The sequence below is a fragment of the Diabrotica undecimpunctata genome, chromosome 1 (genome assembly GCF_040954645.1).
Source record: "Diabrotica undecimpunctata isolate CICGRU chromosome 1, icDiaUnde3, whole genome shotgun sequence".
Lineage (NCBI taxonomy): Eukaryota > Metazoa > Arthropoda > Insecta > Coleoptera > Chrysomelidae > Diabrotica > Diabrotica undecimpunctata.
The window spans coordinates 78936361-78959711 of record NC_092803.1 but is presented as its reverse complement, the minus strand read 5'-3'; the positions used below and the strand labels follow the sequence as shown (position 1 = coordinate 78959711).

General features: G+C 33.2%; 1 protein-coding gene across 3 annotated transcripts in view; it reads right to left on the bottom strand.

The window, feature by feature from the left end:
• The window catches only part of LOC140439427 (androglobin-like), a 174674-nt gene that overhangs the window by 111898 nt on the left and 39425 nt on the right, over positions 1 to 23351 (bottom strand). For 2 of the 3 annotated variants that reach the window (XM_072529330.1, XM_072529344.1), the window contains exons 7-8: positions 8786 to 8883; positions 2506 to 2679 (exon numbers count right to left, since the gene is read on the bottom strand). In XM_072529330.1, coding sequence (XP_072385431.1) covers positions 2506 to 2679; positions 8786 to 8883 — 272 coding nt within the window. The remainder of the gene's footprint in view (positions 1 to 2505; positions 2680 to 8785; positions 8884 to 23351) is intronic. The other variant, XM_072529335.1, reaches the window with a different exon arrangement.

Genomic DNA, 23351 nt, shown 5'->3' with positions numbered 1-23351 from the left:
AACTATGTCATCTCCATCCGTAGGATTGGTGTCAACGATTGTATTTTTAGCAAGCTTTTCTACCATACTACCGCTTATAGTTAATGTAGGAGTACTATCGTCTTCTACATTACAGTAATATGAAAAAGCTCCTTCGTTTTTCCTATTAAATAAAAACGCAGCCGGTATTTAGAATCTAAAGAAGTTGGATGATCGGTTAAACTACCTTTCGCTCTTATGATCCCCAAAAAATTCTCAAAGGGATCTTATTTTAAGCGCCTCGTCAAAAGGTAGTTTATATTATATCGTTTGCCTACATCGTCAAGCAGCAACTGCAGAGCCTTATTTAATATAAGAATACCTACAATGTTTTGTAAAATGTTATAAATGTGTATTTACTTTGATATATTGGGTTACCCTTTTGGAACGGAAGCAGCGATTTCTTGCCTTTAACTCGCATTGTTGAAATCACGTCAGACATTCTTTGCAAAATATTATCTTGCGCTTCTACTCCACCAGACCTCAGGTTTCATCATAGGCAAATTCTTGTTGGGAACAACATCTTTTTTCAAACCACGATAATTTTTCGGCCAATAATTCAGCAGTTGATGCTTAAGATTTACATAGAAGTCAGTCTCTGTAAAATGCTTTAAAAAAATATAAGCCGTCTGGGTTAAATTTATCTTTTCTACCGGTGGCGTGCACCCATTGTTTAATTAGATTTTCCTCTTTAGGGAAACGAAAAAACCTCGTGTCAGGGCAAGGATTCGCTTGCTCTGGTTATCAGAGGAACAGCCAAATACCGCACAACGCATATAGTAAAAATTAAAAAATAACTCTGAGAAAACTCCGAAACTGATAACTGCACTCTACGAATACTAGTTGATGACTGATTACCCTGCGGGTGACGTCACTCCCTGGCCGACGGTTATGAGGTTGTGCGCAATATGTTACCTTTGTCGTTTATTATACCATGCTTCTTACCTACCTGTCGGCGAGAATCCAGAAGCTATCGACAAGGACAGCGTGTGCTGATCGAAAGAGAGTTACATTTAGCAGAACTTGGAGATTTTTTAAAAAGTTTATACCAAATAGCTGCTTTGTGTTACAATTTATGTTAAAAATAAAAACAGATTCGGAAAGTGGGTCAAATTCTGTAGTTGGTCAAATTAAAAAACGAATTTTTTACGTTTATTTTAACCAACAATATTTGAAAAAAAATATTGTTTAAACAATTTATTAATTTACAACCAAAAAAATGCACTAGAACTTTTCAAGACCTTTCATATAAAAAAAGAATCATGTCAATATTGGCCATAGTTTTTGCGTTATTTGATATAAACTTTTACATTGAAATTTAGCTATGCCCAGAATCGCGAGGAACGGCCTTAAGAGAGCCAGTAGCCAGTCACTTCAGTAGAATTTGTGGTTTCTCGCCAACCGTAAACAGAACTTTTAACTAATTTATAACCTACAAAAAAGCAACAGAAAATCGTGCAAATGTATCAAAAAACTGGTAAAACATTTAAAAAAGTTCAAAATGTTAAAAAAGGAGTCTCGTAGTTCCTAAAAAGCGTTGTAGGTGTGGCATTAAAAGATTTAATAACATTTACTCCAAAAATTCTGCTCAATCGTACTCAAGTAGTAGAATAAAATTGGTATAAATCTTAACAAATATAAAACCAAATTTCTAATAGCGTTAAATAAAATCATTTCTTTCTTCTTCTTAGCCTTCTGTCGTCCATGTTTGGACATAGGCCTCTCCCAACTCCTTCCATCGGTCTCTATCCTGAGTAACATATTTCCAATTTGTTCCGGCTATTCTTTTAATGTCATCAACCCATCTCATCTGTGGTCTTCCTCTTCGTCGTTTACTTTCGTAAGGTCTCCAATGTTGTATTGTAGTATTCCAACGTTGGTCTTTTTGTCTAGCAGTGTGGCCCGCAAGCTCCATTTAAGTTTGGCAATTTTTGTTGTTATGTCCTCGACTTTTGTTTTGGATCATACCCAGTCGTTCCTCTTTTTATCTGACAGTCGTGTACCTAACATTGCTCTTTCCATAAATAAAATCAATTACAATTATTATAATTATAAAAAAATAAAATCATTTACAAAACTCGAACTAAATAAGACTACTAGATCCAAAAATATAAATACAACCACCTTCCTACAAATTTTTTATTTTTCAGAAAATTGTAGAGCCTTCTTTACAATAATTTTTTCGTAATAAAATTCTGATACTGCACATAAAGAAGAAAAGTAGAATTTAATCTACTTTTATATCAAAACTTGTAGACATTTTTAGACATAGCCAACTTATCTTTTCCACTGGCCTTGAGCCACTCTAGTTGTTATTTTACCTTATCTAATACCTACCTTCAGATTCATCTATTCTTGATCAATATCTGTATAATAACATGGCAAGTTTTAAAACTAACTTAATTATGTTCTCGTTATATCTTTTAATGTCTACAATTCAAGTTCATAAAATCTAAGAGTAACATAAAACTGTTTCAATGAACTTACCTGGTACTACATCAGTATCTAAACTATGATCTTTTTGAACCATAAAAGAGTATTTATCTCTAAATGGGTCAACAGTTAAAAAACTTTTAATTGGATTCACAGGAGCCCTAGGGTTTACAATTTTCTCTTTAATAGCCCAATCGATCCACCGATATCTTTTCCAAGGTTCATGTTCTAAAATAAATAAGACACTTTAGTTTAAGATTTTGAAATATTTTGGTTGGTCTTTTTTTAGGCTATAAAGGTGTTAATTTGTAATTTTTTTAAAATATAGTTATTCTAAATATCAATAGCCTAATGCTGATAGATCGTAACCCAAAAAAATATAAATTTTTGTTTCAAAGACAACAAACCGTGCATCCCTATAATGCTGTTAAATTCTCGTAACCTAAATAAAATGGTAAAGAGGCCATTTCGGCAAGGTCTAACAAGTCTTAACCCGCCTGCGTTTTTTGTTTACTTTCAACTTATCTTATTCCACATTGTAGCTTGAATTGATATAATACCGATAAAATTTTCAGTTCGTACAATAAACGATTTATTTTTACAGACATGCATTCAAGAACACAAAAATGTTGGAAAATGCTGCTAAAATAGCAGCAGATGTAGACAAAAATTAATGGAAGTTGTACTAAAGAGTCACCCTTAATATAATCAGTGAAGAATTTGGAAGTGACTAGTACATCAGAAGCACATGATGGTGTTGTAGTTTGTGATATGATAGTAACGGAACCATACATAAAAGGATTATCAGAAAAACTTAAAGGGATAGGAAATAAATTCAACATTTCAACAACATTTAAAACAACAAACACATTAAGATCTATTTTGTCTAAAACCAAACCTAAAAATGAACAAGAAAGGACAAAAAATTGCATTTATAAAATACCTTGTGAATGCGATCAGTTTTATTTAGGTGAAACATTAAGGCCATTAAATGTTAGAATAAGTGAACGTCAATCTTATATTAGAAATAGAGAATTTGATAGATGTCAAATATGTAAACACGCATGGGATAATGAACATAGGGTTCAATGGAATGATTCAAATATAGTCCTAAAAGAAACGGAAACGAAAAACGGAAAATACCAGTATTAGTAAGTCGATAACATATAGAGGATACATCACTTATGTTTTTTAAATAACAAACATATAAAATCAGAATTTATTGTTTATTGAAAGTAAACTAAATCCACGACCAAATATTTACCATATCGGGATAGTACTATGAAGTTTTTTCCCTGGTTTTTCGCTCATAATTTACTATGGAATCACTAACAGGAGATTTTTACTTTCGTTTTTACTGTTTGACTTTTTAAAGACGAATTACATGCTATGATTTTTTCTGGCGGATATTCTCAAGTTAAAGTTGATTTCATGTAATCGAATGAACTATCTTACAAGTAAAGTCTACTTCAAAATGTATAATGTCTGTCTGAATTGTCAATATAAATGAGTCAGATAAAATTAATTTATTAGAAGAATTTTTCATCAAGTAACAAAAAAACAAAATTTGTTTAAGTTACTAGTGTTTGTATTTTGAGAACGATTTCCGTGAAAAGTGGAAATTAAAACGTCAATAAACGTACTTTAACCTGAATTGTGGCTTATTCCCATTTAAATAGTAATTACTATAACATGCCACAAGAAAATAGCTTCAGAAGAATATTTTACAAGAATGAATATACCAGCTCATAAACGTAGATAAGCAACAAGGTTTTCGTATCGAAAGGACGAGTACAGATGCAGTAATTTTTTTTAAACGAATTAAAGAGAAAGAATTTTAATACACTTAAAGAAGGCATTTGACAGAGTAAGACTTACGATTATAATACATCTCTTGTGTAATAAACAGATCCAGGTGAATATTATAAAATCAATTAGTCAAGTGTCAATAAAAGAAAAGGATACAGAATGGAAAACAATGAAATGAAAATGTTCTGTTATGCAGACGATGAAATTTTGATGGCCGAAAATAAAGATAGCCTTCGACTTGTTCAAAGATTTAATACAAGAGCAATAAAATTAAACGTGACTATTTAATAAGTTAATGAAATACAACTTGAAGTCAACGACGTTAGCATTAAAAAAGTACTGGAATCGAGGCACTTATGATTACAATTTTTAGCTATAGAGACGTTGAAAAAGAAGTTATAAATCAAGTATAAAGAGTGAAGATTAGCAGAATGCCTTAACACTACTATACGATGTAACCTACCTAATAGCTGCAAGATATTTTATGAATATATAAGGCCAATATAAGATTAATAATTAGGTATGCATCAGAAATAAGACCCGACATAATCAAAGCACAGGGAATGCCAAAAACGAGAATTTTCAGAAGAATTACAGGTAACACGCTGATAGACCAAATAAGGGGTATCGAGATCAGGACAAAATGTAATGTACAGGGCATAAACGAGTGATTACTAAATAGAAAAAAAATCAAACTATTACGTCAGTAGAATGGTGGACACAAGAGTCATTAAAATAACAAGGAACCGATCACCACGAAGTATCTGCCGCAAAAGATGAAATAAAAATTTTTCATTAAAGCGACAACCCTACAATGAATAAGCAAAAATTGCTTCTGTAAAGGAAGAAGAACAGAAAGAAGAAGAATATGCTGATCCAGTCAAAATGTCCGTACAGACTATTTAAACTAAGACTTATCTCTCTCTATCTATCTATACAGCCCTTGCTGTCCAATTTTGGACATAGGCCTCCTCTTCTTTCTTCCATGTCTCTCTGTTGTAGGCAGTTTGTATCCACTTCGTTCCTGCGTGTTTCCTCAGGTCATCTGACCATCTCATTTGTGGCCTTCCTCTTTTTTGTTTGTAACTATATGGTCTCCTGTGTATAATCTTATTATTCCATCTGTCGTCTTTCTGTCTTATGGTGTGTCCAGCCAACTTCCACTACAAACTAGTTTTGCTATCTGCGTTAATACATCGGCCACTTTTGTTTTGTTGCGGATCCAAGTATTTCTTTTCTTGTCTGATAGCCTGATGTTCAGCATTTGCCTTTCCATGGCTCTTTGGGTCTTTGCTATTTTTTCCATGTTTTCCTTTGTAAACGTCCAAGTTTGAGAACCGTAGGTGAGAACAGGAAGTATACATTGGTTAAAAACTCTTGTTTTTAAATATTGGGGGTATTTTCTATTTTTTAGTATATGGGAAAGTTTTCTATAGGATACCCAAGCCAACCGTATCCTCCTCTTTATTTCTCCTGTCTGATTTTCTTTATTTAATTTAACCAGTTGTCCCAAATAAACATATTCTTTTACTTGTTCCATAGTTGTTTGTGCAATTGTAATTATTAATTCTTCTGGTTGGTTGATCATAATTTTCGTTTTACTCGGAAAGAACATAATCAATTTCGTTTTTAGTTACACCATTGGGATTAATCTATGTCCATTTTCTTTGGGGGTTTGCCTTAAATAATTTATTCATTGCATATAGCTGCTTCTCCTCCAAGTAATTCATCAATGTATGTCCTCTATCATTTCTTTTGCCGTATCCATGCTGTCCTACTGTGTCTTCTTCTTTATATAGTTGTTCTCATATTTTGGCATTGAAGTCCCCGATTATTAGCAATAATTTTGATTTCTTTTCTTCCATAGCTGATGTTAAGAATCCAAACTTAGACTTAAAAGACTGAAAAAATTAGTCGCAGCCTCCATACGGTTCCTGTTTAAACAACATATATTTCACCCTGCAAGAAAAGTGACACAACTCAAAATTTACATTATATTCCAAAAAGAATAATTTTCAATCAGGAAAATTATCGCAAGTTGATTTTTATAATTCTTTTGAGATATCGCTAGTGTCGTGATGTGCTTTTCTGTTGCTCGTCTCACGAGAATCGAGAATAGTAACACATTGCAGTTGTGCCTCGATCGTTGACGAGTAAGGTCGCTCAGCTGCTTAGGAAAACCGACATATTTGGAGTTGTGACGTTTTTCCTATTGTATCCTGAGAATACATTTTGGTTTATGATATTTTTTCTGTTTAATGTAAGTACATTTATTTCTCTTTATTTTGCAATATGTCACTGTTCCTGTTAGGCTCTGATTTAATTTACAGGTGTGGCAGTGATAAAGCACTATAATATAGATATTCCCATCCCTCATTTTGCGGCCGAGGAAAGAACTTTTTTTAAAAATGTGTTAAGTTTGAGTGTGTACCTTGTAACTGAAAGTTTTTATATTAGTATTATATGAACAATACAATAAGTTCTAGCATCTAGTTCTAAGCACTATAATATAGATATTCCCATCCCTCATTTTGCGGCCGAGGAAAGAACTTTTTTTAAAAATGTGTTAAGTTTGAGTGTGTACCTTGTAACTAAAAGTTTTTATATCAGTATTATATGAACAATACAATAAGTTCTTCTTCTTATTCTTTTTGTTTTTATATAGACATAACTCTGTCTGTTTTTAATGTGCCTCCAGTAAGTTGTCATTCCATCGTTTTCGTGATCTTACTACTGATCGTCTTCCTATTGGGGAACCGTCTCTTGCCATCTTTACTACTCTATTTGTTGCCATTCGGCTTATATGATCGTTCCATTCTACTCTTGTATTTCTTACCCAGTTCTTGATGTTCTCCACCTTGCATCTACGTCGTCGTATATCTGTATTTCTAGCTCTGTCCCATAGTGTCTTACCATCAATTTTTTTAAGTGTTTTTATCTCTGCTGTTTCTAAAATCCTTTTTATCCTCTCTGTGTCAGGTCTTGTTTCTGCCGCGTATGTCATTATTGGTCTGATGACTGTTTTGTAAATTCTGTCTTTTGTTTCTTTCCCGATATTTTTATTTCTCCATACTGCTTCATTCAGGCAGCCTGTGGCTCTGTTTGCTCTATTCACTTGATCTTCCACTTCAGTTTTGATCTTCTCGTACCTTAATAATGTGATGTCTAGATATTTACAGTCTATCACTTGTTTTATTATCTGACCTTCCAGCTCCAATTTACAACTTAGTAAATTTGCTCTTGTAACCATGCATTTTGTCTTTTTGGGGAAATTAACATGGTAAACTCTCTGGCGCTTATATTAAATTGGTGCAGCATTTTAAGTTATTTTTTCCCCTATTTGGTAACCTTTTTTGGGTTTTACTTTTTTATTAATATATTAACTTCTACCGCATAATTTCCCGATAGTCCCTTTGTTTCAGGTCTAAAGCATTCACAAATTGCCTACTGATAGGCTACTATGCTACCAACGGACCGATGAAAATATTTTCTTTATAATACCTTAGCAGTTATAGAACTTAATAATTCATACTTGTTTCAAATAAAATGAATTCGTCATATCGGGTTTCAAGAATTGTACGCTTGGCGTTGGTAGACGAAAATAACACCGATGCCTTGGAAACGCCGAAGTTCAAAGACCCAATTATGCTAAAACTGAATAGACCTAAACTATTTATTAAAACTGGTGACTCTTCATCTCTACCATATTTACAATATCTGTATACACAATCGTATAAAATTAAAATTAACGAAAAAACAGAAACAAAATGCGTCATAAAAAAAAATAAAAAATAATGTAGTACCTTAAGTTTTAGCTCAATAAAATGCATACTCTGTATTAAGAAAGGATGATTTAAACCTGAGTGACGATTCCATAGCCGATCCTAACTTTTCTTTATCTAAGTCAACTTCAAGTGGTAAGTCATCATCAGATTCTAAACAAACTTGCTCGCTTATGTAATAATGTTATAATTAAAAAAAAGTGAAATGAAATCAAAGTGTTCACAGACATCCCATTAGAAGAATTTCTACTAGCAGTCAAAACAATATTAAAATCAACCTATTTCCTATATAAAAACAAAATCTTCCAACAAACAGATGGAAGTGCTATGGGTGATAGCATATTCAGTGCCATCGCTCAATTAGTTTTAGAGCATCTAGAGGAAATTGTTTTAAGTAAAATAGATTTTTATATACCTTTTATATATATATATATATATATATATATATATATATATATAAATATATATATATATATATATATATATATATATATATATATATAAATACATAAAATATATAATATAATATAATATATATAAATATATATATATATATATATAACATAATATATAAAAAATATATATTAAGGTTCAAGAACTAAACTTATATAGAAATATATATATATATATATATATATATATATACATATATATATATATATATATATATATATATATATATATATATATATATATATATATATATATATTTATCTTGCCCAAAAATAACGAATGGAGGTTACCTTCATCTTTTGTCGGTTTCAATAATGGTACAGTACGGGTCTGTGGTACTAACAAGGTATGGGACCAACCTTTATTCAATTCACTAAAAAAAATGTAACTTAAAAAAATTTATTAAGCATGGGATTAACACTGCTATATAAAAAATAATCTTTATATAATGTTAAAAAAAATGGTATTTATTTTGTTTTCCGTTAAACTGTCCCTGTTAATCTAAAAAATTGTTATATTTTGAAGCAAAGCTTCTTAACTGACGGGGTATTACTTTTTATCTATAGTAAAATGCTGAGATAAGCTTTACGAAAGTAGCACCACGACAAGAAGCAGAGTGGGGCGAAAGAGCTAAACCGCGCTTAGAAATATTTTTTTCTATATTTAGGCAATTGATAATTATCATAGTAAATTTGAATAGGCCTACCTCTAAGGCAATCAGAACTGAAATTTTAAAACTGTTTGTCCACCACAAAGCTAACGGTAGACTTTCAACGGCAAAGAACCATGAGTGCGGAAATTTCATAAATTTTAAGTAAATAGTCAATTTTTTTTATTAAAGGCGGATATATAAATTTCTCCCGTCTCCAACGATAGTATATGGGGGAAAACAAATAATACATTATTTAAACCGAAAATCGGTGTTGCCCAGCGCCGAAAACTTTAAAGTTTTTTTCCAAAACAATACAAAAAAATGGCATCTTATGTACTCTTTGAAGTATATATTAAAAAGTCAAGGGTCTTAATGAAGATCCCGAAAGGAAATTAGCTACGTAAACCTGTGAACCGTGGATCATGAGTCCAAACAAATAAAAAAACTCGCTAAATTTCTCCCATATAAATTCTTAAATTTATAAATACCTAAAATTATAATCTGAAGTAAACAGTTTACTTCAATCACCAGCAAGAAACGTTACTACCTGACTTGACCTTGCCGAGCCGAAACGTCATCAAAATTTATTAAAACCAAAATTATTCATCGTGGAGTTAAACCCGGAAAACCACAGAAAGCACATATATCTCCCCCGGAAATAATTTTAAGTGTAACATATATATATATATATATATATATATATATATATATATATATATATATATATACATTTATATTGAGACGATATTGTTTAAAAATAATTTATAAGTTATATACTAAATAATATTAGATATAAAAAGTATTTGGTTATTTTAATAAGTTATATAATATAGAATATATTTATGTGAGGGCATTCTTAACATATAGAAATTAACATATAATAAGTGTAAAAAGTTTTTTTTTTAATAATTATTATATATTTAAGTGAGCCATGTGCATAGGCAACCAAATATACTCTGAATAAATGACAGACAGAAATAATAGTTAAGAATATTAAGTGGGGTTATTTGTTAATTTGAAATGTTTATTTTACATATAGTTAACGATTTGAAATAGTGCAGTTTATTAATTTAGGTTGTTTAATTTGCATATAAGTTTATATTCTGATCTGAAAAGCCTACATGTCAGTGAAGTTCTCGATAGAAAAGTAAAGAATGCTCTAGAACACAGAATTTAACCTTTGTTTACGGTAGAACCTTCGCAAATGGTTATGTCTGTGAAATGGACATAATCAAACATATACTTTTTCGAGAACATTCAGATATGTAGGTAATAGAACAATTCGAATATGATTTCTTGCCAGATGATTCTGGAATATTGAAAAGATGTAAATACTCGGTGATTTGGATTCAAAATGGCCGGACAGTTACTATGAAGTCATTATAAGGGGTCAGACAGTTAGTTAGTAAGAAGACAGACACAGTTAGTTACAGTTAGTGAAGTCAGTTGTTCAGTAAGTTCAAGATTAATCAGTCAGAATTAGGAAGAAAGTATTAAGTATGCAATAATCAGTAATTTAGTATTAAAATTTGGAGATTGGAAATAAATTAAAAATTATATTATGATTGGAGATCTGTAGAAATGAAATTATAATAGTTATATGGTGATTGGATATTGGTGTATTAAAAAAAAAAGAATATATATAAATGCTATTAAGAAGAAAACTATTTTAAATTGGTGGAAGCTGATAATTGGAAAAAGTAATTTCACAAAAACAAGGATAACCGAAGCTGAGAACGAAGACATTGAGTGGTGATTAAAATCTATATAGTGGAGAACAGTTTCATTTAGGCATTCAGTGACAGAAAGGTACAAAATTTTGTTAATATAATTTAGTTAGTGTCATAACAATTTCAATTTTAAAGATAGTTTGTTTAAAATTTTCATTGTCTATATAATTTAATTAGTTTCATAAGAATTTCAATTAAAAGATAGTTTATTTTAAATTTACATTGGCTATGTTAAATATATATGTGTGTTTCATAATAGATATAATAAAGATAATTTCAAAAGGTGCTTACAAACTAATTCTTTGAGAACCGCGATAAAAACCCTATATATATATATATATATATATATATATATATATATATATATATATATATATATATATATATATATATATATATATATATATATATATATATATATATATATATATATATATATATATATATATATATATATATATAGGGTTTTTATCGCGGTTCTCAAAGAATTAGTTTGTAAGCACCTTTTGAAATTATCTTTATTATATCTATTATGAAACACACATATATATTTAACACATCAATCGCTCAAGAATATTAGTGGATATAACAAATACAAGAAATATTACATTAAATACAATTGAATAACTTGATGTCTTTTAAATAGCTTAATGCTGTTGAAATTTTTTTGGTAAGAACTGTTTTGAGATCATCATCTGTGAATTCATGGGATCTTCTTTTTTCCATGAATTGAGGACAATCAAGCAGGATATATTTAGCAGTCAGTGGGTTAGAGCAGCTGGAGCAGATAGGTAGTGGCTATTTTGTTATTAAATATTTGTGTGTTAGGGCAGTATGGCCAATTCTTAGACGGTTAATAATAACTTGGTTTTATCTGTTTGAAGGAGTCTCCACAACAGCATTTATTTTTGGGAAAATTACATTTAATTTTGTACCTAATTTTTCCCAATGATTTTGCCATGTATTCGTATAGTGGATTTTAACCAGGTTCTTTAGATCGGTGTACGGATATGTTTTTAATTTTGCAGTATGGTTAAAGTTCATTCGACTTGTGTTTGCCAGTTGATCTGCTTTTTTATTTCCGTAAATATCTGTATATAAAGGTACCCAAATAAAAGCAGCTTTATTTCCTAATGATCGGAATGTTTCTAGTTCGTTTTTTATTTTTTATATAATAGGGTTGTTGGTATATATTTGTTTTAATTTCAGTAATGCATTTAATGAGTCTATTACGATATTGCACTTCATCGTTCTACTCTTTTCGAAGAAGATTAGGGCTTTCAAAATAGCTGTAGCCTCGCCTGTTAGTATACTGCAGTTTGTTGGTATCAATGTATTGTGGAAGTTTTAAAAACAAAGTTTTGAGTGTTTTGTTATATAAATAATTTTTTTTTATTTAGCTTTACGTGTCTCGACAGCGTAGGTCACTGACACAGGTACAATTTTATTACATTACATTACAACAATATACAGTAACATTACAATTAATAAAGAAATACATTAAATATTCGTACAATTATTAATTATCAAATTCTAAACTACGTTTCTTCTTCTAAATATCCTGGTAAAGCTTGGTTTTATAGAGGAAATTAGTAAGGTTTTGGAATTGATCTGGCGAACTGAGAATATTTTGTAGGTTTTTACTCAAAAGATTATTTTTTCTTTCCTTGTTAAAGTGGGGACAGTCTACGAGAATATGTTTAACAGATAGAATATTACCACAGTGTGTGCATGTAGGTGGATCTTGGGAAGTCATTAAATGTTTATGAGTTAGTCTTGTATGGCCTATTCTAAGTCGGCGAATTAAGATTTTGTTTTTTCGTCTCATGGAAGGAATCTCAAGCTTTTTAACGCTGGGATGGATGTCACGAAGCTTGGAAGGGATTTTATTCCAGTGATCTTGCCAAGACATTTGGATAATATTTTTAAAATGCGAATGTAAATCTGTATGAAGTTGTATGTTTTCAGTCTCCATATTAGAAGTCGAGGCTTGTTTTGCAAAGAGGTCGGCTAGTTCGTTACCTGGGATTCATACATGAAAAGGAATCCAGATCATGGTTATGGACACTCCCATTGATATTAAACTATAAAAAGAGTTTTGAATAGCTTGAACCAAAGGATGTACCGTGTACATACTTTTGAGAGAATAGATAGACGCTAAAGAGTCTGTAAATATTGCTACTTTTTTATATTTTGGAGATAATAAGTCTGTAGCTTGGAGAATAGAGAATAATTCAGCAGCATGTATGCAGCAGAAGAGCGTAAGATTACAAGATGTGATTAAATCGGCGTTTGAAGTTACAGCACATCCAACAGTTGTAGAACTCTTAGAAGCATCTGTGTATAAAATTTGATCAAATCTGTTGTTAGCAATTAATTCTTTAAAGGTTTGCCTTAGAAATTGTGGATTTGTCTGATGCTTATCATAATTAATTAACGAGAGATTAAAATCTGCTATCGATTTATTTCAGGGAGGTTTAGGTGATATTAATATTGGAGTTGTGACTGAAAGATCGATATTATTCAGATGTGGTGAGAGATACTGTGGCATAGACTGAAGTTTAATAGGAGAAGGAGAGTTTAAAAGTTCATTACTTAATAATTTATAAGCTGGGTTTTCGGTATTAGCTGAGATTCGAGACGAATATTTTAAAAGGAGTTGCCGGCGACGTAGCCAGAGGGGAAGTTCATTAGCTTCTCTGATGGGCTAGCTGACATACAAAATAAAACTGCAGTAGTCTAATTTAGAACGAATAAGACATATATAAATCTGAAGCAAGGAGTCTTCGTCTGCACCCCAATGATGATTAGACAGAGTTTTTAATAAGTTAAGATTTGTCATGCACGTGTCTTTTCCTCAGCAGAAAATTATTAAATCGTCTGCGTATAGTGCAAACTTGACCGGAAGCTTAATTTTATTACATATATCGTTTAAAACAAGAATAAAGAGTGTAGGACTCAATACCGACCCTTGGGGAACGCCATCAGTTTGTTTGAAAGTCCTAGAGATTTTGCCATTTTCTCTTACGTAAAGGTTCTATTTGTTAGAAATTGATTAATAAATCAAGATCTATTTCCAGATATACTGTACTCCTCGAGTTTAGCTATAATAAAAGGCCTATACAGAGTATCGAATGCTTTTTCGATATCAAACGAAACAGCTATTAGGTCTTGTTTGCATTGAAAGGCGTTAATGATTGATGTTTGGAGGATTGCTAGATTGTCTGCTGTACTTCGGTGTGATCTAAAACCTGATTGTGCCAAATTTATTATTTTATATTTTTCTAGAAACCACAGGAGTCTCTTATTGATTATTTTCTCCATAAGTTTGCACATTGTACATGTAAGGGAAATTGGTCTGTATGAATTTAGATCAGTTGAAGGTTTGCCTTGTTTTTTTAAAAGGAATTATTATGGATTTCTGCCACAAATTTGGAAATAATTTTTTGGTCCATATCAAATTGTAAATTTCCAGCAGTTTAGCTAGGCTAGGCCTTGAAAGATTTTTAATAAAGATAAAAGGAATGTTATCTGGACCTGCAGCTGAATTTTTGCAACAGAACAATGTGTCTGATAATTCTTGTAATGTAAACGGCATATTTAGAGAAATTTGATCGGATTTTCTGCTATCAGATAAACTGGAGTTTAGATTAGTAGACATGGGAAGCTGCCAATTTGAAGTAAGTCTATTAGTTGCTTTCTTATGAAAAGTTTTACCCAAGATGTTAACAATTTGTTGACTACAAGTGACTGTGCTGTTTTGAGTAAGTATGGCAGAAATTTTTGAATACGCATTCTCTGCGGTATTTGTTTAATGCTGCCTTACTTTGTTGTAAAGCCAGAGAGCATCTTTCATTGCACCAAGGTGTTGTTTTACGAGACGAAGAAATTGCTATTTGTCCGATATTTGCTTAAGTAGCGGAGATTATACAGTTATTGAAAGCGCTAATATTTTCATTTGCATCTTCTGATAACTGCAGCTGATTTAATTTGCTTTCAGTATATAATCGAAAGCCATCCCAGTTGGCATTAGAAATGTTCCATTTTTTAAAGGGGTCGAAATGTTTTGCAGATTTTTCAGATATTAAAATAGGATAATGATTACTGTCATACAGATAGTCAGCTGGTTTCCATGTGAGGTTGGGATATATTGTTGGGTGGCACAAACTTAAATCTATTGAGGAGAATGTACCAGTAGCAATATTAAAATGAGTTTTAGAATGATTATTCATCATACAAGTATCGGTAATATTTAATACATTTTCGACAGTCTTTCCCCGGCCGAAGGTTTTTTCAGAACCCCACAATGTATTGTGGGCATTGAAATCTCCAACAAGAAGGAAAGGTGAAGGAAGTTCGTATATGAGGTCCACTAAATCAGCTTCGGATAAACTATAATTTGGAGGAATATAAATATTACAAACTGAAATTTTGTTTGGACACCAAATGTTAACGGCGATAGCTTCTAGGTTTGTGCAAATGGGAAGATGTGTGGAGTAGAGATCATTGGATACGAATATGGATGTTCCACCGCTAGCTCTAAGATAGTCAGTTCTCAAGAAATGATATCCTACAAAACCATTTAGAAGTCTTTTGTGGTCAGATTTGAAATTTGTTTCTTGTAAACATACTATGTCGGCAGTAGTATCAACGATTAACTTTTGAAGGTGTTCAAGTCTAGGGTAAAACCCATCACAATTCCATTGAACTAAATTGAAATTTATTAAAAAGAGGATTTTTGGGAATGTTGGGAGGTATCTGAGAGATATTCCTCATCCCGAGGTTCCAGTGATGACAGGGAATTTATGCTCACTGTGTCTGCTGTATCAGACTGAAAATCTTGTTTAAGTTTTTTTGATATTCGTGTAAATCTGTTTTTTAGTGACCTATCTGTTAAAAAAGGATAAACATTATACATGTCAGAGAGTAATGATTTGATGTCATGTGTAAACTGTTGGGCTTCAGATAATATATTGCTACCACCGTAACTATTTTCAAGAAAACTTATGAAATTGTCTACAGAAGTGAAAAAAGAGTGCGATGACTTACTAAAACAGTCTTTTATTGCTTCTTTTGAGGCATCCGTGATTTTGGAACTATCAGACGAATCTTTTTTAACTTCTTCCTAGCTTGTTTCATTGGTTTTCTGTTTGTATCTTGATAAGGAGGTGGCATTGCAGGTGAAATTTCTTCTTGTGTTTCTGACACGTTGATTACGTTGGAATCTGTTGAATTCGAAAAGGCTCTCTTCATTCCAGGAACAAGTGACGATGGTATTTCTTCAGTTGTTGATGGATTTTCTGTAGAAACTGAAGGGACATTTGTGTTTGGGCAATTGTTAGCTACATGTCCAGATTGTTTGCATAGGAAACAGAGCATTTTATCGGTGGACAAAAATATGTGATGTGCATTACCTTCAAATAAAATGACCAATGAAGTTTGGATCTCGTAGTTATCATTCGGTGGGACTATATAGACTTGTCTACGGAAGGAAAGAATATGGATATATTCGTCGTCTGGAATTCCTGCCCTTAGAAACGAGATGGGTAAAGCAATCTGTAGGCCATAATCTTTGAGTGCTGACTCGATAAGCTCATGTGGAATAGATGGACATATATTTGATAAAACTAGACGTTTAGCTGGTGTAATTAGTCTTCTAATATTATGGTCTACGTCTCCTACGCGAACAACAGGATTATTTGTAAGTAATAGGTCCACACATTCTATATTGTTTAGGTAAATGCACAATTGGTTGTTCGAGATTCTGGAAGCGAAGCTAATGTTTTTCGGCCCAATAATATTTCCAATTGATTTAACGTAGTCAAATAATTTAAGATTGTTATCAGTTATATGAAACACTATAGCCTGCTCTTTTTTTGGGTACGTAGTTTTAGGTATAGATCTGGCAGCAGCAACATATGAAACTGGTGGGCTTTTACTTTCAGTTATATTACTGTTATTTGCCGTTGGGGAACTTATATTAGATTTCATCTCGCCCCTGTAGTCAGAAGCGATAATAGCTTGGTCACTAATATTTGTGGGTTATGTTTGCTATAGGCAACTTTAAATACGGCAAGCCGTAAAACTGGTTGCCTATACGAACCAGGTAGTTAGCGACTATTCTGATATGCTAGTATCACAGAACAATATTTATTACAATTGACAGAACTAGTGTCTTTGTTGGTTATGTTTTTAAGATAATATAAAGTAAATTAAATCACCTAAACCTAAACTTTTTAATACGGTGCTAGAACATGCTTTTAAGAATTTGGATTGGATGACAAAGGGAATAAAAATAGATGGAGAATATCTAAACAACTTACGTTTCGCCGATGATATACTTATAATAGCTGAAGATCTAGGTATGGCAAGAGAGATGGTACAGGAACTCGTTGTGGCTACAGAAAGTGTAGGTTTAAATATAAATATCTCGAAAACAAAAATCATGACCAATTTGGTACCCAACCAGAACATCAGTATTGGTGGAAAAGAAATAGAACTCGTAGATAGATATAAATACCTGGGACATGAAATTATGATTGGCAGGGATAACCAGACTCATGAACTGAAGAGAAGAATCGGCCTTGGGTGGGCAGCATTTGGAAAACTGAGAGAAACTTTTAAAAGTGAGCTGCCCACATGCCTAAAGAGAAAGGTATTTGATCAGTGCGTCCTCCCAGTCTTGACGTACGGAGCAGAAACACTTACTTTAACAAAAGTAGCAGCTACCAAACTGAGAGTCACGCAGAGAAGAATGGAGCGGTCCATGTTAGGAATAACTCTACGAGACAGAATAACCAACGAAGACATCAGGAGAAGAACCAGAGTGACTGACATCATCGAGAAGATAGCCAGACTAAAATGGAGATGGGCAGGACACATAGCCAGAATGACAGTTGGGCGATGGACAAAGAGGTTATTGGAATGGAGGCCAAGGGAAGACAAGAGAAGCGTCGGTCGACCACCTACAAGATGGACTGACGATTTAAGAAGACTCAATAAAAACTGGATGAGAGCGGCGCAATGTTTCGGTTTTTTGTTTTAAATTACTTCACGTATTTGCATCATAAAAAATAGCTTAGTCATCTGCAAAGCTTATTATCTTACAAGTAGTATTTAGTCTGAATAGATCGTTGATGTAGATATTGAAGAGAATTTGTGCTTAGACTGTTCTCTGCGGGACTACATAAGATATAATTATTGTTCCCTTACTAATTTCTCCATCTATATAATGCTCTTCATGTTGTTGCCTGTTTAAGACATAACTTTCTAGGATATAGTATGCAAGACCCCTAATATCATATTAAGCATATGTTTATCATAAGTTTAGTTAGCAATGTTTTATGTAAAACAGTATTAAATGCCTTTGATAAATCTACAAATATACAAACAGCTGGTCTTGCCTGATCAAGAATTTTTTAGATGTTAGCTTTAAGAGCACAGATCGCATCTTCAGTGGATTTTTCTTCTTCAATTCCATATTGATATTCAGACAGTATATTAAATTAAAAAAAAATAATAGGTCTTATCTTAATATTTTTTTCTTATATTTTGCCTATGTTTGAGATTAGAGTGATAGGCCCATAATTTTGACAACATATTTCAACATACATACATAAGATATCTCTATTTATTATGCAAGTGTTTTGAAATATTTTTTGGTATTTGTTTTAAAGTTTTAAATCTATTATTATCATATAGAAAATAGGTATATAGTATTATTATTATACTGAACTGAGTTTATTAGTCTAATTTATTAACTTTACTTTAAAATGTTCTAACGCTTAGTTTATTAAAGTCTTTATTTGTACAATATTATACTAATTTATTTCACACTATAATTATATTATTTATTTAAAACATTTATTACAATTTATTTATCCCAACAATACATTTCAAAACTCGATACGATTATATTTTCAGACTAACCCACACAATCAAAATTTCTCTATATATATATCAAACAGCTGTTAGTCTGAAATCCCGGCGACTTGTGCCGACCCTTCGTGAATGGTATGAAACGAAGTCAAGTTTTATAGCAGCTCGCAGCGGTGTTGACCTTTCTCGAAAAGAAGGGAGCACCAGACAGGTTTCTAGTTGGTCAGAGAATCTACGAGAACATTCTTGTTTAGAATAATAACATGTTTACAGATTAAATGAGTCATATTTATCGTAACATTGCCCCCTCTTAACAGATGGTTCCTCCTGGAACCTTGTCGGGACTGGAACTGGAACGGTATGCTAGTATCGGCAACTGGACCCTCTTTTACAACTTCTAGTTGTATAAAAAAGACAAGGTACGGTTTTCTCTCCGCACCGGTAACTGTGCGGAATGCAACAGACTAACACCTGGACTTCGGTGTCTTTAAAGATCTCCTCCACCATACTTCGGATAACCCTCCAATCTAATTGGCGGCATTCTAACTTTGTCATGGCTAACTTTTACACGTCAGACTCTAGTACGTGCTCTCTCAATTGAAGTAAGGCCTCCCATACATCTCGGTAGGTAGATTGGTCACGAGCAGTGTCTTTTGTTACCGGATAAAAAAGGTAACGTGATGCATCTTAGAGTTTCAAGGCTTTCCCGGGAGCTGGCACCTGGCATTGAAGTTCTGCAACTTGACCGAACTTTTTTCGAAAGACGGATGCCAACCCTGGTGAGTCTTTGATACTGGCCGGAATGGTAAGGGCCAGTAAGTAGTCATCGGGAAGCGTGAGTAGATCTTGCTTTTCTTCAGTGGTAACACCATGTCTTGCTTTACTGGTACCTCGATAGGCCCCCATGAATTCCTCAAACGTGAGGTTAGACACATCTTGGACTTGGATTACTTCGACTTCTTCATCTACGTCGTGGTCACTTTCGAAAGACGCCAGACGGTTATGGTGTACTATCATCGGCTTTCCCCTCGGAATCTTGCTTATTTGGTAGATGACATCGTTGATCTTCTTCATAATGAAGTATGGATCTTCCCAAAACTGCTGCAAATTGGGAAAACAGCTTTTTCGCTTCTTGGAATTATAGAGCCAGACTTTGTCGTTCTTCTTAAAGTACCCCTTTTCGGTTTTCGTATCGTACCGTTTCTTCATTCATTAGCTAGTGATCTGAAGATGGGGACGGACCAACTCGTGTACATTGTCCATTCTTCTTCGTAATTCGATCAGGTCTCCAGGTTCTCCTGTTGATTCGTCAACAGCAGATCTGTAGTCCATTGTGAAGAAGGGAAGATATTGGTCCCAGTCTTGCTGATGATCATACACCATCTTTGTCAAATACTTGCCAACTGTCCTATTCATATACCATCCGATTGCGGATGATATGCTGTAGTTCTTATTTTTATGCCTAGTCTATCACACATTCCTTGAATAGATCGCTATCGAAGTTCCTTCCTTGGTTACTATGGATCTCCAAAGGCACTCCAAATCGGCTGATATATTCTTTGATCTACTTATCTGTAATGGTGGCGGTCTTCTGGTCTGGAAGTGCGTAAATCTTGACCCACTTAGTACTAAAAAATCTAAATCATTATTATATCTATAAATAAATACTATATATATATATATATATATATATATATATATATATATATATATATATATATATATATATATATGTATATATATATATATATATATATATATATATATATATATATATATATATATGTATATATATATATATATATATATATATATAAATCATTACTATAGTAAATCCATTACTACCAACATGTACTTGCCTCCATTTCTACTTTCTGGAAATGGCCCTGCAATGTCCAAAACTATTCTTTCCAACGGGCTTACAACATTATATTGTCTCATATGAGCTCTCCTTTTTCGGTAAGGCCCGTTACTCGTAGCACAAATAGTACATTTCTTACACCAGTCTTTTACGTCGTCGAAACTGTTCATCCAATAAAACCGTTTCCGAATTCGCTGAAGGGTTTTCTTTACACCGAAATGCCCTCCTGGTGGACTGTCGTGTAACTGACGAAGTAATAATAATAATAATAATAAATGTCTTTATTAACAACAGATTAAATTTTCTTTACAATGAAATATAATATCAGTAGGGCGAGATTCAGTTTGTGTACCACTGTACAACAGCGGCACACAACTGCTCTTCCACCTAACCCCCCGAAAGTAGGATAGATAGACTATATCTAAATAATGAAATTGTATTTACAATAAAACATAAAAATATTAAGTACATATTAAATTTATAAATTAAAAAACTATTTATTTTTTTTAATTCTTAAATTTTTAAATTAATGTTCAGCTAACAACTGTAGTTCGGCTATTCTGCTCTTTGGGATCACCAACTGTCTTCTCTTTTCCGTCATCATTTTCCAGTACTTGTTTGAGCAAGCTATCTTCCATAATAAATGAGTCCCACTGGGGCCAATACGTCTTAACTACTAAGCATAGGTTTGATATTTCTTGCCAAGGTGGTAGACGATTTTCCTCTTTCAATTTTCGAATTTTTTGTATAACTGGATCTCTCTCTTGTTTTTTCCTTATCTTAGTAGGCGTCCATTCGTCGTTGACCATCGTTGTTCTTAGCAGTGCCGCTTCCTTTAATTTCGTTTTGTTGCAGCGGGAACACTCTGCTGGGCACGGCCTTCTGCAAAGAGAATCAGCGTTTCTGGCTAACTCCGGCCCGGTGCTCAATCTTGAAATCGTATTCTTGGAGTCGTTCGATCCATCTGGCTATATGACCCTCTGGATTCTTAAACTGCATCAATCACTTAAGGGCGGCATGGTCGGTTCGGATTAAAAACTTACTTTCAAAGAGGTATTGATAGAAGTGCTCTACTGATTTCACTACTGCTAGAAGTTCTCTTCTCGTGGCGCAATATTTCCGCTCAGGTTTTAAAAAAAGAACTTTACTAAAATATCCAAGGACTCGTTCCTATCCTCCTTGAATCTGACATAGCACTCCTCCAATTTACACATTACTTGCATCTGTATTAAATCTCTTAATTCCCCCCTTATGTTGCATCTTTATTACTAAAATTGGTGCTGTGATTGAATGCTTTTTCAAGGTCTCAAAGGCATTTTGGCAGTCTGTATTCCAGCGGTAATCTCTTGCAAGTCGCGTTATTGGCCTAGCGATATCTGCAAGCTTCTCAATAAACCTCCAGTAGTAAGTACATAGTCCAAGAAAACTTCTCACTTGATGTTTGTCCGTTGAGTCTGGCCATTCCTTAATGGAATCGATTTTTCCCTTATCCACGGCCACTCCTTCTTTACTGACTATATGACCCAGATAATTGACTCTACCTTGAAATAGCTGGCACTTCTTGAGGTTTAACATCAATTGGGCAGCTTTAAGTCGACTTAAAACGTTTTCTAAATTCTTCAGAAAATCTTCAAATGTCTCCCCCAAGACGAATATGTCATCTAGATAAACCAGGCATGTTTTTTAAGATAATCCTTTAAACACATTTTCCATAAGCCTCTCAAATGTCGCAGGAGCATTACAGAGTCCAAATAGCATAACGTTGAATTACCACAATCCAGATCCTGTGGTGAAGGCTGTCTTCTCTTTATCTACTTGATCCATTTCTAGTTACCAATATCCAGACTTAAAATCCAAAGTAGAAAACAATTTACTTCCAGCCAATGTTTTGAATGTATCGTCGATCCGAGGCAGAGGATAACTATCTTTTTTGTTAACGTTGTTCAGCAAACGGTTTTCCACACAGAACCTCGTCGTTTTGTCTTTCTTCTTAACCAGGACCACCGGAGAGACCCATGGGCTCGTAAAAGGTTCTATCACCCCGTCTTTTTTTATTTCCTGAACAATCGTTTCAGCTTCCAGTCTTTTCGCCTGTGGTAATCATCGAGCTGTTTGACGAATTGGCTTAGCATTTTCAGTATCAATTTTATGCTTAAGAACGGTAGTTCTTTCCGTCTTTTCTCCTTTCGGTACGAAAATATCACGATACCGCCTTAGAATTTTCCTTAATTTTCTTTTCTCCATATGTTGTAGAGACTGTCCAGCAACTGCAACCATTTGGTCGAATTTGTCGTTGGAATTATCAGATGTTGTCATCTGACAGATTATGGATGTCACAGGTACACAAGTTCCTACTTTTGTCTCTTTATTGATGGTCACTGGGTAGTCATTAACAATGATAAGTCTCACCGGTATTTCTTTATATGAAATCACCAATTCCTTTCCAATTATAATTCCTTGGCCAACCTCGTCGTCATGGTTCCAAGGCTCCATCTTAACAGGTGTCCCTTCGTCTACAATTCCGTGTAACCGCGCTACTATGAACGTTTCACTTCTCGCAGGCACGACTGTATCTTCTTTAATGTCTGCTTGCACAGTGTTGTCATCATGTGGATGAAGAAATACCTCCTCGTTACCAACTTTGATTACGTTATTCTTAAAATCAAATTGAAATCCATGCATATTCATTACGTCCATTCCTAATATAACATCCTCTTCGATGTCAGCAACTATAA